General features: G+C 44.0%; 1 protein-coding gene across 4 annotated transcripts in view; it reads left to right on the forward strand.

Moving 5' to 3' along the window:
• CCSER2 (coiled-coil serine rich protein 2) overlaps positions 1-18510 on the forward strand; it is a 213732-nt gene that overhangs the window by 85715 nt on the left and 109507 nt on the right. For all 4 annotated transcript variants that reach the window (XM_073596718.1, XM_073596719.1, XM_073596716.1 and 1 more), the window contains exon 4: positions 12368-12573. In XM_073596718.1, the coding sequence (XP_073452819.1) occupies positions 12368-12573 (206 nt within the window). The remainder of the gene's footprint in view (positions 1-12367; positions 12574-18510) is intronic.

An 18510-nucleotide genomic window follows, 5' to 3' on the forward strand; every position in this document is an offset into this window, starting at 1 on the left:
AGTGCACTCTGCAATGGAGGAAAGTGCAGAGGATAAAGGGGCAAGACAAGGCACCAACAAGGCCAAGGTAAGGGACTGTATTCCTATTTAATGTGGGCCTTTTTTCTATGGGTTATTAGCTCTCCCTGATGGTAGCACAGTGACTAGATGGTTAGCACTTCTGCCTACCCGCAGGGGGCTCCACTAGGATTGGTTATGGTGGTAGGGCTTGCTTGGGCTCAGGGAAGTAAGAGGTCCTTTCCTAGTGTACCTGGGTGTTTTTAGATTTGTGCTTACTGCGCAGCAGTACTTCATCGTGGTTCTATTGTTTTCTTCTCGTTGTCCAGGCTAAAAGCTCTGTTCAACCAGTAAAGAGAAGTGTGTCCTGTTTGCAAAGAAAAAAAAATGAAGCCAATCCTGGACAAAGCACCTTTGTGTGGATTGTATCATGGATTTAGTCAAGGAGGTGTCTCCATCCATTTGTGGCGATCTTGTTACAGCCATTAAGAATGAGCTCCGCGCCACTTTTCAGGCTCTCAAGTCAAACCTTAGAGAAGAGCCTGGGCCCTCAGGGGAAACTAGGGCCCCGCATCGTACCCCAGAGTCTCAGGGGGTTTCTCTGATTCATTAGGAAGGTCCGACTTCCCAGGATACTTTCCAAAATCCCTTTTCACCCTCTCGGGGGGGGGGGGGCGGATTCAGAAGAGGAGGTAAATTAGGCAGATGCCACCCCTAAGTACAAAATGTCCCTGGAGCAGGTAGGGGGTCTCCTTAAAGTAATTCACGCTACTGTATGCAGGTCTAGGGGACTCAAAAAAGCCACGCTTTTCCCGTTCATTCGATAGTCACAGAAATGATTTAGAAAGAATGGCTGGAGCCGGAGAAGAAACCATTCTTTTCTCTGGCCCACAAAAGAAGATTCCCTTTTTGAGGAAAACCCTGACTCCATCTGGAACAAAGTTCCAAAACACGATTCTGCCTTCTCACAGATTTTGAAGTCAGCTGACCTCGCTTTTGAAGATATGGGCACACTAAAGGAGCCTATGGATAAGAGAATGGATCTGCTTCTTAAAAAAGCCTGCCAATCAATCATGAGCAATCTGAAACCAGCAATGGCAACAACATGCGTTGCTAGGAATCTAGAACAGATGAAATCCCATATTACAGCGTATTCCCCGAAACAAGTGATTCTGGATTCCTTTGCAACCCTGTCTGCAGCAGTGGCATGTATTGCAGATGCTTCAGCAGAGTCAATATTAGGTATGTCGGCTAGGTACGCAGCATTAACAGACACTGCTAGGAGGGTCTTATGGCTAAAAACCTGGCCCGGAGACACAGCATCAAAAAACAGGCTGTGTGGTATCCCTTTTTGCAGAGGATTTGCTATTTTTGGAATTAGAATCCATTCTTGACCGCACAGCCGATAAAGGAAATAGTTTCTGGTTAAGAAAAAGAAGGTGCAGGCACAGAGGTGGTTTTTTCATCCCCAGAAACGACAGCAGGAAGATAAAACGCAGGGAAAAAGGAAGCTATGGTCAGGGGAAGGCTCCAGGAGTTTTTTTTTCTGGATGAGAGTATTACTCAATACCAGTTTATTTTAAACCTGCTCTCCCAGGGTTATGCAATCTAATTCACAGAAGAACCTCCAAGAAGGTTTTTGGTGACGAACGCTCCAAGGAATTCAATCAAGGCTCTCGCCATGAAGTCTCTAATCCAGGAACTGAGATCACAGAGAGTCATTTTTCCGGTCCCTACAAGAGTTTTTCCAGGGCTTCTACTCGCAGGTATTCCTAGTTCAGAAACACCTAGGAAAGTGCCGTCTCATCCTAAATCTCAAAGTGCTAGATTGCTCAGTAGGGTACAGAAGATTTTGGATGGATTCCACTTTCGCAGCCAAAAACCTTCTGAAGAGAGCTTGGTTTTCATCCCTTCTCCAGATGCAGGGCAAACCGTATTGGCACTTTCTGTTGAGACAAGACCTTCTGATATAGGGCCCTCTATTTCACCAGGAGCTAGCAAAGCTAAAATTCACAGTCTGGCTTCTAAAGAGCAGATTTTGAGGATGAAGGGATTTTCGGATAGGTTAGTTGCTACTCTTCAATCCAGAAGAAAGAGTGTAACCAGGGCCGACCCTTAGAGGATATTTCTTCTAATCTTCTGGATTTTCTGCAAGAAGGAGCAGATAAAGGTTTGGCAGTTAGTACTCTTAAAGTCCAGGTTGCCATACTGGGGGTATTTTTGGGAAAACCTCTTATCGGAACCCCTAGTGATTAGATTCCTCACCCGGTCCAGACTGGTAGTGCTGCCTAAAGTGGGATTTATCTGTTGTTCTACAGGCTCTGACCAGGGAACCCTTTGAACTTATTGATTTAGCCTCCTGGAGACTGATTACATTAAAAACTGTTTTTTTAGTGGGTATAACGACAGCTCGCAGAATTAGTGAGCTTCAAGCCTTTTCAAGCCTTGTCAATCGGGGAGCCATTTTTTTCAGACAGAATTGTTCTGAAAACAGACCCAAATTTTTTATCAAAGGTCGCTTCGGTCCATAATCGAGTTCAGGAGATTATACTTCCTACATTTTGCTCTAATCCATTGGGGGAAAAAAGGAAAAATAATTCCATACTTTAGATATTAGGAGATATTCTTAACCACTTAAAGTGGAGTTCCACCCCAAAAAAAAAATCATTTATGTGCATGGAAAAAAAATAAAAAAACATTTGGAGAAAAATATTTTTTTACTCACCTCTTTAATGCCTGTTGCTAGGTGGTCCCTCGTAATCTGCCTCCTTGGGCACCTGGGCTCCTGACGTCACTTCCCTCGGTGCAGGAAGGGAGATCAGCATTTCCCACTCCCTCTAGGCAATCATCTGGGACACATGACAAGTCCCAGATGATTGCGCGGCCAGTCATAGGGCGCAGCTTGCGCATGCACAGTAGGTGCCCGGCTTTGAAGCCACAGCCGGGCACCCACAGTTACAATGCCGGCACCTCCGAGTGGAGGGGGAGACGAGCGGGGCTTCGTTCCGATTCATTAAAAGTCAGCAGCTGCAGTATTTGTAACTGCTGACTTTTAATTTTTTTTTTTTTTACTTGGACCCCCCATACATTATACGTTTTTTTTTTTTTCTAACCCTAGAGAATAAAATGGCGGTTGTTGTAATACTTTGTCACACCGTATTTGCGCAGCGGTCTTACAAACGCACTTTTTTGGGAAAAAATACACTTTTTTGAATTAAAAAATAAGACAACAGTAAAGTTAGCCCATTTTGTTTATATTGTGAAAGATAATGTTACGCCGAGTAAATTGATACCCAACATGTCACGCTTCAAAATTGTGCCCGCTCATGGAATGGCGACAAACCTTTACAATTAAAAATCTCCATAGGCGACATTAAAAAAATTCTACAGTTTGCATGTTTTGGGGTACAGAGTAGGGCCTAGGGCTAGAATTATTGCTCCCGCTCTACCGATCGCGGCAATACCTCACGTGTGTGGTTTGAATACCATTTTCATATGCGGACGCTACTCGTTTATGCGCTCGCTTTTGCACGCAAGCTGGGCAGGACGAGATGCATTTTTTTAATTTTTTTTTTTTTTTTTCTTAATTATTTTACCCTTTTTTTTTTTTTTTTTTTACACTTCTTTTAAAAAAAATTGTCACCGTAAGCACCCCTTGTAAGAGAAAAAAAGCATGACAGGACCTCTTAAACGAGATTTGGGGTCAAAAAGACCTCCGATCTCATAATTACACTAAAAAACAAAAAAAAAAATGGGCCTTTTTAAGAGCTAAGTGACGTCACTTCCGCCCTGCAATGGTATGGAGACGGGTGGGGGCCATCTTCCCCCTCACTCGTTGCCATACATAACACGGAAATAGACCCGATCGCCCCCGTCGCTGCTGACGGCTCCGGTAAGCGAGGCGGGAGGGGGGGGCCCCTCTCCCGCCACGATTAAAAGTGATCTTGCGGCAAATCCGCAGCAGAGACCACTATTATCGGAAACCCGACTGCCCTTTAATCCCTCTTGCCCAGCACCACACAACCCATGTTTGAGTTGTTTAGGTCTTACCTCATACAAGGCTATAGACTTTCTCCATGTCACAGTACTGACATTTGGCAATTGGCCTATTACTGTAACATGGATGGTCTTGTATTCCCTTTCGTATAGGATATACTGTGCATTTGCATCGCTCCCAGCAGTTGAGTAAACTGAAAGTGAAGCAAAAGGAAAGTTGTGTGAGTCATATCTCTTGCTTGCTCTGCATGAGCTAGCAGGCTGTTTCATTTCATTTGACTCTTCAGATAGTCTATCTTATTGACATCCAATAACAATGTCAGGTAGGCTTGAAGTAAATACAACAGGATCAGCAGCAAGAAAGACAGAATTCATATTAAACAAATAAAGGGTGGTCCCCATGTATATTTATAATTCAAAGTTAGGCATTCAGAGGATTATTTTCATTTAGGTGATCTCTTTCTCACATGCTCTAAAAGCAATACAAATACTATAGCTCTTTTACATGCAAGCTAGCGTTTATGTGAAACTTCTCTATCTTTATGGTTTCAAATATGTAACTGAGAAGAAACCTTTATGTTCATTAGGAAAATGACCTAATCATTTGCTCCGTAATAACTGTAACTTAGAAAAAGATCTATTCTAACAGCTGCACATTGTGATGGAAGTGAACAGATTGGGACAGCTGCTTTTTGATTATTGCAGCTGAAATCACCATAATTCAACAGCTTGTTGTGGTATCTTTTTTCACTTTGTTTTTTATGCAAAGCTTTAAGCAAGCACACTTATGTTTCTTAACCACTTTACAACTGGGCACCTAAACCCCCTTCCTAACCAGACCAATTATCAGTTTTCGGTGCTCTCACACTTTGGATGACAATTACTCAGTCATGCAACACTGTGCCCATATGAAATTTTTGTCCTTGTTTTCACACAAATAGAGCTTTCTTTTGGTGGCATTTAATCACCGCTGGATTTTTTATTTTTTGCGTTTATAAATGAAAAAAGACAGAAAATTCTGTAAAAAAAAAAAAAAAAAATACATACATTTTTCTTTGTTTCGGCCAATTTTTATACTGCTACATATCTTTGGTAAAAATAATCTAAATCGGTGTATATTATTTGGTCTCTGTGAAAGTTATAGAGTCCACAAGCTATGGTGCAAATCACTGAAAATTGATCACACATGATGTACTGGCGGCTTAGCTCATTTCTTGAGACCCTAACAAGCCAGGACAGTACAAATACTCCCCAAATGACCCCTTTTTGGAAGGTAGACATTCCAAGGTATTTAGAAAAAGGCATATGATGAGTTTTTTTGAAGTTGTAATTTTTTCCAACAATTCTTTGCAAAGTCAAGAATTTTTTTTTTCTTTTTCACAAAAGTGTCATATTATCAGGTTATTTCTCACAGCATATGCATACCACAAATTACACCCCAAAATACATTCTACTACTTCTGAGTATGGCGATACCGCATGTGTGAGACTTTTACACACCGTGGCCACATACAGAGGCCCAACATGCAGGGAGCACCATCAGGGGTTCTGGGAGCATAAATTACACATCTAATTTCTTGACTACCTCTTACACTTTTAAAGGCCCTGGAGCACCAGGACAATGGAAATGCCCAAAAAATTACCCCATTTTGGAAAGAAAACAACCCAACGTATAATCTGAGGCATATCGAGTCTTTTGAAAATGTCATTTTTTTTTCTACAAGTTTTTGGAAAATGTGGAAAGAAAATGAAACCGCATTTTTTTTTTTTTTTTTTTTTTTTACACAAAGTTGTCCATTTATACAATATTTCTAACACATAGCATGTACATACCAAAAATTACACCTCAAAATAGATTCTTCTACTCCACCTGAGTACGGCAATACCACATGTGTGAGACTTTTACACAGCCTGGTCACATACAGAGGCCCAACATGCAGGGAGCACCATCAGGTGTTCTGGGGGCATACATTTGAAATCTAATTTGACTACCTATTACACTTTGAGGCACTGTAGTGGCATAGATGCGAACTGATGTGGCATGGATAAGCCGCGGATGGGGATGGCTAAGCATGGTTGAGCCATAAATGTGGATGGATGGGATGGGTGGATGGGATGGCTGCGTTTGGATGAGTATGGCTGGGTATAAATGGATGAGTATTGCTGAGTATGGATGGATGAGTATTGCTAAATATGTATTGATGGATATGGATGAGTATTGCTGAGTATGGATGGATGGATGAGTATTGCTAAGTATGGATGGATGAGTATTGCTATGGATGGATGAGTATTGCTGAGTATGGAAGGATGGATGAGTATTGCTAAGTATGTATAGATGGATGAGCATTGCTGAGCATGGATGGATGGATGAGTATTGCTAAGTATGGATGGATGGATGAGCATTGCTGAGCATGGATGGATGGATGAGCATTGCTGAGCATGGATGGATGAGTATTGCTGAGCATGGATGGATGAGTATTGCTGAGGATGGATGGGAAAGGGTGGATGGATGAGTATTGCTGAGCATGGATGGATGGATGGATGGTTGAGTATTTCTGAGCGTGAATGGGAGAGTATTTCTGAGCATGGATGGGTTGGATGGCTGGAATGGGTACAGATGAGCACTACACATCTAGCCCACAGTGCTGCTGCACCTGATCTCTCCCCTCTCTCCTCGCACTGTACCAATAGGTGATCAAGTGATTTACAAGTGACCATTGTCAGCGACCATTTACCGTGATCCATGATGCGCCGGGTCCTCTGGATATTCCCGGGTGCTTGCCCCAGGGGGCGCGCGGGAGCAAGATTCTGGGAGGACGCCATGGACGCCCTCCCAGAATAAGCCGACCGCACTGTAGCCATCTTTCGGCTATGGTCTGGTCGGCATGTGGTTAAAGGGGTTTTAAACCCACGTGTTTTATCACCTTAATACATCCTATGCATTAAGGTGACAAAACACCTAGCAGTGACCAGCCCCCCCCCCCCCGTTTTACTTACCTGAGCACTGGAATTTCCCACGGCATAGACATGCTCTTCCACTGCCCGGGGTTCCCAGCCCTTGATTGGATAGATTGATAGCAGCACAGCCATTGGCTCCCGCTGCTGTCAATAAAATCCAATGACACAGTGCAAGGGAGCGGGGCCGAGTCAAGCATTCTGTGTCTATGAACGCAAATGCTGGACGCGGGAGCGTGCCCGCATGGTAACCCCCCGGGAGAGCGCTTCTCCTAGGGCAGTGATGGCGAACCTTGTCACCCCAGATGTTTTGGAACTTCATTTCCCATGATGCTCAACTACACTGCAGAGTGCATGAGCATCATGGGAAATATAGTTCCAAAACATCTGGGGTGCCAAGGTTCGCCATCACTATCCTAGGGGGTTATACGATGGGGTAGGAGCTGCCAGCGGGGCTGGGGGACCCCAGAAGAGGATTATCAGGGCCACTCTGTGCAAAACGAACTGCACAGTAGAGGCAAGTATAACATGTTTGTTTTTTTTTTTTTAAAAAAAGCCTTACAATCACTTTAAACCTAGTTCACACAGGCTGCAGGTTCCAAATACTAGTCTGAAAAACAGCAAGCATCTGTAAAACAATTTACTAACTTTTTCAACAAGCTTTGATTAGAATTCTTAGAATCTTTTAAGAATCCTTTTAGTTCTAATTTTTCAAGGTCTTAATTGAAGTGTAGGCTCCCCCTGATGCAGATTTTGTGAGCGTTTCTAGTGTGGGAAACCTTCCTGCAGGAGGTGGCTTGCACATCCATGCAGTAAACAGACCAGTCATTTGAAAGCTGGGGGTCACATGACTGATCTGTTTAGTAAATGGTAGGAATGCAGTGATGAAAATTCTGCTGTGGGTGTGCCTTTCCCAAGCACCTCCCTGGACATGCTGGAGAACTTGGGCTGCAGCTCCTGGGTGTACTGCAGGTGTAATCAAGATGGTGAGAGCCAGTAGCAAAACCATGCATGTGCATTGAAAAATACAAGGTATTCATGCAACTATAACAGTGCAGCATGTTGTCACCTTTACAGTTCTACAGACAATTTAAATTTCCTTTTACAGGGAAATTGTCCCTAGAGCTATGATGCCAGATGGCCATAAAAGCCAGATTCAAACCCTTCCTCATTCTAGCCAAAACAAAAAGCAATAGGATTTTTATTTTTTTGTAAATTATTTTTTTATTGGATTTTTGCATTGATAAAACAAAAAGGGTTACAGACTCCAATGACCTCACCCACATGGGGAGGGGGGTGTGGTGGGAATACCATACATATACCCCTAACGTGATGCCTCATGAACCAGTCCACAGCACTCAAAATGGCTACATAGCATCTTCCCTTATGGGTATGCTTAGATACATACCAGAGGCATGCAGAGATGCAGTTTCCAAAAGTTAACCAAAAAAAAGGGGGAAAGAAAAAGTTTAAGCCTGGGTTCACACCTATGCGAATTAGAGGTGCGTTTCCGCACCTCTAATTCGCATAGCAGGAGAATGTGACTGGCTCCCTATGGAGCCGGTTCACATATCTCCGGGGCGGCTGCGGTTCGCACTGCACAAAAACGCTGTGCGTCTTTGGCTGCGTTTCAGGGACGAATTCAGGCATAGAATCGGCCCTGATTCGTCCCTGAAACGGTGAACAGGGACGCACAGCGCTCCTGTGCGGTCCGCAGCGCATTATAGTGTGAACCCGGGCTAAAGGGCCCAAGTTATCTGCTGTGGCAGACTTTTCAATACGTCTTGACCATAAATTATGAAACTTATTCCTTCTGACCCTGTGGTTGTATGTATCTCAACAGAGAGAGGGGCAGATTAATGAGTTTCTGGGAAGAAAAGCAAGAGTGGGGGGATGTTGGTTTCTTCCAATGCATGGAGATGGACTTTCAATCATACAAAAGGGACAGCCTCAAAAATGTTCTCTCCGCTACAGTGGGAACAATGGGAATTCCCCCTAATATGGGATTTTAAACGGCAACCACGCCACCAAAATTATGTAAAACCAATATTTATTGAAACATGTATAAAAAATGTAATCACTCACACAAGTGGTAGTCAATACAACCACATAGTATAGAAAAACCTTGTGCTAAATATAGGTAAGACTGCTGCACTTTTACTACTTCTTGAAATACGGAGCTCAAAATATAAAAGATATGCGCTGTCTCATGTGAATCAATAAAGTGAAGTATTGTGAACAAACACAAAAATTACCACCATGTGATTTTTAATGAACATAACAACATAATATGAAACCAAATTCATCAGAGAAATAATATTCATCCAAATTTTTTTTTTTAAATAAGAATATATTTTTCGATCAAAAAAATATACATATAAAGTGTCCTGGTGTTTTCATTTCAATCCATGTTCAAATCTTTCTATAAAATCAAATGAACCACTTCCAGGAATATTTTTAATTAGTTTTTCCAAATATATTTAAATGTGCCCCTTACCAGATCCCAATGGTCTCCAAGTTATAAGAGATCATATATCGCATGAGATGAACAGATATGTGGATTCCTCCTCTGTGTAACCTAACCTCCTCGATGAATCAATCCAGCAGCCTCCTAATGAGCTTCCCTGCCCAGCACACTCCAACCTGGACTTGCTTGATGCTCTCCACTCGGTGCATGTGTGGGGTTTAAACATAGGGAAGACTCATCGCATAATACATTTACAGAAAGATTTATTAAAGCTAAAATAATGCACTTACAGCTACTAGGATAAATTTAGGCAATAAAGAGGGTAATCCAACCAAGAGATCATCAACAAATATGGATCATCACATCACAGCCCCCATTTCCTTCCAACATGTTTCCCCTTAATAGGCTACTTCTGGGAATGGAGGATCCTTCAATTTTTTTTTTTTTTTTTCCATCAAGGATTTTTATGACAGATGGAAAAGAAACACTTTTGAAATTGCAGGACAGTTTGTAAGAGGCGAAACTGACTATAGTCAAGCTGTAGTGTTCCGTTTAAATGACGTCCGGTCTAAAGCCCCGTACATACGGGCAGAAGGTCAGGAGACATTTGCTGGTACAAAAAATACCAGCTGACATTCTGCCCATGTGTATGTCAATCTGTCCGACAGAAGCCGGCTGTTTGGCTTCTGACGGACATGTATGCTGGAAAAGCAGCCGACCGACTCCCGATCAGCGCTTTCGGCCGAGGGCAGAGAGCGCTCATCAGAGTGTTCTGGTGGTGGGGCCATCCCCCTGTCAGAACACAACCGCTCAGCGTGGTTAGTACAGTGGCTCCCGACCGGAGCTGACAGTTTTTTTTTTTTTTTTTTTTTCCATGCAGGATTGTACGAAAAAAAAACTGTAGGGTGTGTGACAGGCTTAAGTGAGCCACTAGAAATTGTTCATGTGATAAGACAGGCAATGCCCCCACTTGTCTCCAATCGTTTATTGCTCTTGAGACAGTTGTAAAAGATTAAGGTATCTAGGCTATCCATACTTTGATTGTATTGTGAAGGCAAAAGGAATTTTATTCTCTAGAACAGCAGTCTCCAAACTGCAGTCCGGGGGCCGGATGCGGCCCTTTGCTTGCCTTTATGCCGCCCTTGGGGCACTATTCCTCCCACTGACTCCAACAATGGGGCATAATTCCTGTTGCTTACAATGATGGGGCACTATTCTTCCCACTGATGCCAGCGATGGAGCACTATTTCTCCCACTGACGCCAGCGATATGGCACTATTTCTTCCACTGACACCAGCGATAAGGCACTATTCCTCCCACTGACGCCAGCTATAAGGCACTATTCCTCCCACTGACACCAGTGATGGGGCACTATTCCTCCCACTGATTCCAGCGATGGGGCACTATTCCTCCCACTGACTCCAGCGATGGGGCACTATTCCTCCCACTGACTCCAGCGATGGGGCACTATTCCTCCCACTGACTCCAGCGGTGGGGTACTATTCCTCCCACTGACTCCAGGGGTGGGGCACTATTCCTCACACTGACTCCAGGGGTGGGGCACTATTCCTCCCACTGACTCCAGGGGTGGGGCACTATTCCTCCCACTGATGCCAGGGGTGGGGCACTATTCCTCCCACTGACGCCAGGGGTGGGGCACTATTCCTTCAACTGACACCATGGGTGGGGCACAATTCCTCCCACTGACACCAGGGGTGGGGCACTATTCCTCCCACTGACGCCAGGGGTGGGGCACTATTCCTCCCACTGACGCCAGGGGTGGGGCACTATTCCTCCCACTGACGCCAGGGGTGGGGCACTATTCCTCCCACTGACGCCAGGGGTGGGGCACTATTCCTCCCACTGACGCCAGGGGTGGGGCACTATTCCTCCCACTGACGCCAGGGGCGGGGCACTAATCCTCCCACTGACGCCAGGGGCGGGGCACTATTCCTCCCACTGACGCCAGGGGCGGGGCACTATTCCTCCCACTGACGCCAGGGGCGGGGCACTATTCCTCCCACTGACGCCAGGGGCGGGGCACTATTCCTCCCACTGACGCCAGGGGCGGGGCACTATTCCTCCCACTGACGCCAGGGGCGGGGCACTATTCCTCCCACTGACGCCAGGGGCGGGGCACTATTCCTCCCACTGACGCCAGGGGCGGGGCACTATTCCTCCCACTGACGCCAGGGGCGGGGCACTATTCCTCCCACTGACGCCAGGGGTGGGGCACTATTCCTCCCACTGACGCCAGGGGTGGGGCACTATTCCTCCCACTGACGCCAGGGGTGGGGCACTATTCCTCCCACTGGCTATAGTCCAGCCCCCCTAAAGTAAACTGGTCCTTATGTAGAAAGTTTGGCGACCCCTGCTCTAGAATCACGCAGGTAGTGAATTCTGTCCCCTTGATGCAGCCCCAGTATCCTGATCTGTACCTGGCTTGGTGCTTATGCAGCCCTAATATCTGGTGCTGTAGTTGGTGTAAAAGATACTGTACGTTCTTTTTGAAAAATCAAAAGACCATCTACATTTTCCAATATACAGTACTTACGTTTCGTGAATCCAGCTTCAGAGGTCCGCTTTTGATGGTATTGGTGGTAGCATCCATACAACAATGGCACCATTTGGAGAGATCACTTTTACAAGAAACCTGTTGGGTTAGAAGTGTGGGAGTGCCATAGCTGACTATTGTTTGTTGGTAAGCTTTCCGGGGCCATCATTTAATTCTGGCTTCACCATGTAGTGGTATACTTCTGTGTTGATCTAGGTAAGTGACACACTAATGTAGTGAAGTCAGGATTAGCATGACAGCTGTTGTAGAAGTATGTACGTATCTGGATGTACAGTATGTTTAGATATACTTATACTGTATAATACATTAGTATTTATACATTAGTATATAAAGTTAGATTTGTTTTTTTTATTCATATTTTATCTTTTTCTATTTTAGTACAAAATGAAGCAGATCCCAAAAGCCATTCTTATGTGGAGAACGGAGTATCTCCAGACATGGATTATAGAGACCCACCATCTTCATTGGAGCTTTCTCCATCCGACAGCTCTGATGGAACTTATATGTGGGATGAAGAAGGAATGGAACCAATTGGAAATGTCCATCGGTGTGAGAGCTACGAGTCATCAGAAATGAATAGCCTGGTATGTTTTAGAATTTGTCCTAGAATCATTCCATAAATTATTCAAATATTGCTTCCCTATATATTCAGTTATCTATTGCCCAGGCTCACTGTTTTTTTGGTGTGTTCTTTTGTAGGGGAATTGCAGCATTATCACTAATGTGTGATTAACTTAATTTACAGTAATGACAAAATGTTTGTAATTGATAAAGATTGTTTTTTGTTTCCTGAAAACTCTTAAAATGCATTTTGATCTTTTATTTTATAAAATTGGTTTCTTATTCTTCACAACAGAATTTTATTTAAGTGCCATAAGATCAATATTTTTTTTTCACTGTGCCTCGGGAGAGGGTTTACCAAAGCTCCTAATATTAAAATCTATTTTTTAAACTCTTTTCAAAGATTTGGGCCTCAGATCCTGCATTACTGAGGAAATTCAGCACTGTTACTATTCCCAGTACAAAGATCAGTGTAAGAGCAAACTGTGCAATCCTAAGTCGGGTGACCAGTGGAAGAAAATCTGCATCATTGTTTTTATAAAATGACCTATAAATAGTGGAAGGGCATATTGTACATTCCTCATAGAGTACAATGGGACGTGAGGTCGCTTTGGTAACTCAGAACCTGGACTTGTGCATGTTTTGATTGAGAGAGGAATGCATTCTAAGTGGTATCCCGAATTTCTGTTGCAGAAAAGCCAGATTTTGTGTATGTGTTTGAAAATGAAAAATTGAGTCTTGCCACATGGCAATGATCCCAAACCGTATACATTTAAAAAATTGTGACTTAAACAAAATTTTGTGTTTTTTAAATGAGATTTAATGTGTTTTAATGAGTCTTCATATGCTGAAATACTGTACGGAGTTCTGAGACAGATGCTTCATGCTTGGTATACATACATTGAAATCATTTTCTATAACACATAAGGCCAGAATACTTCAAAAACCTTTGTATAGATCTAAACAGCTGGTTAAAGTGTTACTAAACCCACAACAGTAAAATCTGTCTGTATATGCAGAATAGCATGCTTGTTATACTCGCTGTGGAACTTTAGGGGTTAATCCTCTGCATTGTGTAAAAAGGCTGTTTTGTCCTGTATGCATAGATCCTCCCCCTCCTGCAAGGTCCACCTTGGAAAGAACAGGCAAGGTAGCCAACCTCAACTTGCACATGCTCAGTTGTGTCTTTTATGCTGGAGAGAACAGTATCTTGTTCTCAGAGATAGCCAGGTCACATGGTATTGACATCACACATGTGGACGTGTATACAGGCAAAAAATCTCCACCTTCCTGAACTCTCAGCACTGAAGAAACTGTGCAGTTTATGATGTAACCGTGGTATACATAAAGTGCTATGTAAACTGTTGGCGCTATATAAATCCTGTATAATAATAATAGGGAGCTGGGCCAAATGGCATGCATTCTGCAGGTGGCCTACTCTGTTCAAAGCACCACTCATGGTGTTCTATACCATGGACGCATTCATTGATACAGTGTGTGCCTGTCTTTGCCCAACAGCATCTGACTCTCCACAGCAAAAAAACAAGTCTCTGTGTACACTAGGAGACTGGCTAAGTCAAAAGGCTTTTCCCGTATACACTAGGGGTGCTTACAATAATCGCTGCATCGTCATTCGGGTGTCTTTGATGCGGCATCGATGCATACAAGTGGAAAAATCGATTGCTGGGTGGCGACATCCCGACTTGCCCCTCCCGGGAGAGTGCTCCGAGCGTATAGTTGTTAAAAGTACTGTGTTTTAATAAATCCTGTGTTACAATCCAATGAAGTGCCCTGCTGTATGTGCGTTTTAAAAAATATTCAGCTTCATACCTCATTTCTCAGTCTGTGCAATACGTGCCGCTCATGTGACTGCTGCCCGGCCCGCCTCTCTCCCTCACGTTTCTCCTGACGTCAGCGGAAAATTCTCAGCGGGGCACTTCATTGATTGTAGCACAGGATTTATTAAAATGCAGTAATTTTAACAAAAGTAAGTAATGTGTTTGTGTGGAAAGTGCAAACAGGAAAGCCAGGGAACTGTCTGCACAAAGACCGTACAGGGAACTTCACAGGTCTGTTTGACAGCTGTGGATTCTAATTCCTCCTGACCTCCCAGCAGCCGTGTGTGTGAATGTCTGTACTCTGTAGTGCACCGAATTAGTGCACTTTTTAATGGAGTGAGGTCATTTTTAATTCAAAGCGGAGTTCCAGTCAATTTTTTGTTTATTAAAATTCAGCAGCTACAAAAAAAGTGTAACTTCTGACTTTTAATAAAGACACTCACCTGTCCCACAATCCAGCGATGTGGCCACCCAAACCCCCCTCCTCTCCCCCGTCTGTCCAGGACGCTGGCAATACTACTGTGGGCATCCGTTTGTGACAGTATGCAGCTTCACAGCCGGGTGCGCATGTCTTACTGCGCTGTCCTGCATAGCCGGGCAATCTTCTGGGACCTGTGATGTGTCCCAGAAAATTGCAGGGAGAAAGGGCCGCCTAGGCAGCCCAAGTGGAAGTGTGAGATCGTCGGTAATCGTGATGCATCGCGGAATCAAATCGTTGTATCAGAAAATCATAATCGAATCGTGAGACCAGTGAAGATGCGCACCTCTAATATACACACAGTTTGTGCACTTTATGGGGACTGGCTCAACCTTGAGAGTGTTTTCACCTAAGCTTTTTACTGAGATTTATTTAGGAAGGCATTTAGGAAGGAATAGACTATTCCAGAAGCGGATCCTGCAGTTTCAGTTCTTAGTAAACATCTTACAGTTGGGGATGTTCCATCTTTTAAGGATTCTGTCTTACAGGCCATATTCGCTCTTACAGGTTCAGCCCTGCAGCCAACAAATGCTGCCTTGTCCATTTGCCTGACCGTTAAACAAGATAAATGAACAGAGACCAGGAATCTGTCTTTGACCTGAACAATTTCAGCTGATGCCCTCAGTCTTTTGTTTTTTTGTGTTGATGCTTTAGTGAAGGTAATTAAAGTGTTACTAAACTCAGGACCCTGCATTCACTATATCTGGTCTCCATCAGTACACAGAACAAGGAAATGCTATTATTTTCGTAAATCTAAACTGCTAAATACCTTTTCTCATCAACAGTATATAGCAGTCTTGTGATTTCTATCAGTTCCTGGTGAAGCTTGTAGGAGGAGTTTTCATACTACACTGGGCTGTCCTATGAGGTTGCAGGGCTCCTGACCCTCTGTCTGGACAGCTCTCAATTGTTCTAAGAGTGCATGGTCAAAGACAGATTGCTGGTCTCTGTTCACTTGTCTTGTTTAACAGACGGGCAAATGGAAGGCAGCATTTGTTGGCTGCAGGGCTGGACCTGTAAGAGTGAATACGGCCTGTAGGAGGGCTTTAAAATGAATCCTTAAAAGAATACTTAACAGATAGAACATCCCCAATAGGAACTGTAAGATGTTTACTGAGAACTGAAACTGCAGGATCCACTTCTGGAATAGTCTATTTGTTCCTAAAGATTGGCCCTGTGCTGATCACATGCACTCTCCCAAGAAAAATAAAATAAAAACCTCACTAGCAATACACACCAAACTGAGCATGTGCAGCCTGACTCCAAAGGCTCTGTCTTATCCAGACTTTTCCAGGGGACAGTGCAGGGAGGGGAGGATCTGTGCATACTTGATCAAGCCACCCTTTTACACAATGCAGAGGATTAACCCCTTAGGTTCCACAGTGAATATAACAAGCATGCTTTTCTGCATATGCAGACTGATTTTACTGTTGTGGATTTAGTAACACTTTAACCAAGTCACTAGAATGTCTCTTTACGTCGTGCATATATAAAGGATTTTTTGGCTAAAAGCTTGTTCTGCTGAACCTGCTTGTCAAAAGTATCTTCTACGCATTTCTTTTGGCGGCGAATGCCTATTTGGGAATCCCTTCATGAATTCAGCAAGGAAGTTACTAGGGCCAGTCCAACAGAAAAAAAGCCGAAGTCTTCAACCATAGTCATGCTTGCGGACCCTCAGGTGAAAACAACACCTCCGTTTGCTTCTGCATGAGGGTTCTGGGCTTCATGAAAGGCAGCCATGGCCTCTGTTGGCAAGACTGAGCCCCTTTTTGTTCAGTCTGAGTTGTCGAAGAGAATATCCAGCTTCCCATGCTGTTATATCAGGTGGTGAATCGTGCAACTTATTTCTTTTTTTTTTTTTTATTGTCTGAACCCGATCATTCCAGCGACGAGCACAAGCCCAGCGGCTCCAGTTACTGTCTTGGGAGCCAATGGCTCCCACTGCTGTCAATCAAATCCAGTGACCTGGGGGGCAGGGCCGAGTTCTGCTGTCTGTGTCAATGGACGTAGCAGCAGGACTCATGAGCGCGCCTGCATGAGTGCTGCCCATGGAAAGTGACTCTCCGCCGGCGCACCCCAGAAAAGGAGGATCGGGCTGCTCTGTGCAAAACCCTTGCACAGAGGCGCACCCCATTAATTTTCAATGGCACCTGAATTTGGTGCGGTTTTGCCACGATTATCATGTGATAAGCTACTGCTCTTTTTTTGGTGACAAGCTTTGCTCATTTCGGCTTGCTGCGTTTGCCGTGCATTAATTGCGGCAAAACCACACCACATTTTAGGTGACATTGAAAATGAATTGCACTCGAACATGCGTTTTGTGATTTGTAGTGCGATTTTGAGATTGCGGAAAGAATCGCAGTGATTCTGCTTGAGCTCTGAAAACTCCAGTTGTGAGCGGAGCCGTGTTCCAGCAGCATGAGAGACTTTAACTTTAATGCTGGACATAAAGGGAGTCAGTTGTACTGCATCTCCATCATTTAGAAGAAGCCATGTATTTTTTTTAATTAATACAACTTTTCCTCTGATTGGCGGTGGAGATTGTGACGTCACCTGCCAACTTTTCCACCTTGGCCAGTCAGCTTGAAGCCTTGTATTCATTGAAACAACACAAGACTTCTAAATGACAGCGATGTGGTACAACCATCTCTTTCTGTATCCAATGGTAAAGATGATGTCTTTGATACATCTGCCAGAACACAGCATCACATACTGTACTTGGCACAATCTGCTACAGTGTGATAGAGCCTAAGCAGCAGCCAGTCTGTTCTATTATGCAGATAAATTGTTTGGTCTAAGCTGGCCCAAACAAGTTATTTTACCTAATAAACCAATGTGCCGCGCTACACTCTGCAAACCAAGTAAATCCTGTAAACTAAGTGCAAAATTACATATCCAGTGTTTAGACTCCTATTCCACATAAACAAAGGGTGCTAGCTAATTACGGTATATCAACATGTGCAATAAATTGTGCACTAAAGTGCTCTATTGTGTCCCTCAATAAATGTCTATGAAATATTTTAATTGAAGTAAATCCATGTAAAAAATGCTCCAAACTAATCCGAAGTGTCACCACTCTCGTGCTCCCCCCTAGTAATTATCCTCACCTCAGGGCGTGTGACCGCACAGTTAAAGAAGTTTTAAACCTTTGCGTTTTTTCACCTTAATGCATCCTATGCATTAAGGTGAAAAAACACCTGGCAGTGACCGGCCCCCAGCCCCCACGTTTTACTTATCAGAGCCCTTGAACTTGACCCATCGGGGACGCGCTGTCTCTCTGGCCGGGGCTCTCGGCTCTTTATTGGGATAGATTGATAGCAGCGCAGCCATTGGCTCCCAATGACGCGGGGCCGAGTCATGCATTCGATGGCTATGGACGCCGAATGCTGGACTCGGGAGAGCGCCCGCAAGGTAGCCCCCTCGGGGAAGCGCTTCCACGAGGGGGTTATCTGATGCGAGGAGGAGAAGAGCAGGTTCGGGGCCACTCTGTGCAAAACGAGCTGTGCAGTGGAGGGAAGTATGATATGTTTGTTTATTTTAACAAAAACAAACCCTCACAATCACTTTAAGTTTGGTCAGAAAAGCTGTTGAACCACCCCTGGGTTCTGTGATATCTTTACTCTACAGGTTCCTGAGCCATTCTA

The sequence above is a fragment of the Aquarana catesbeiana genome, linkage group LG08 (genome assembly GCF_042186555.1).
Source record: "Aquarana catesbeiana isolate 2022-GZ linkage group LG08, ASM4218655v1, whole genome shotgun sequence".
Classification (NCBI taxonomy): Eukaryota; Metazoa; Chordata; class Amphibia; order Anura; family Ranidae; genus Aquarana; species Aquarana catesbeiana.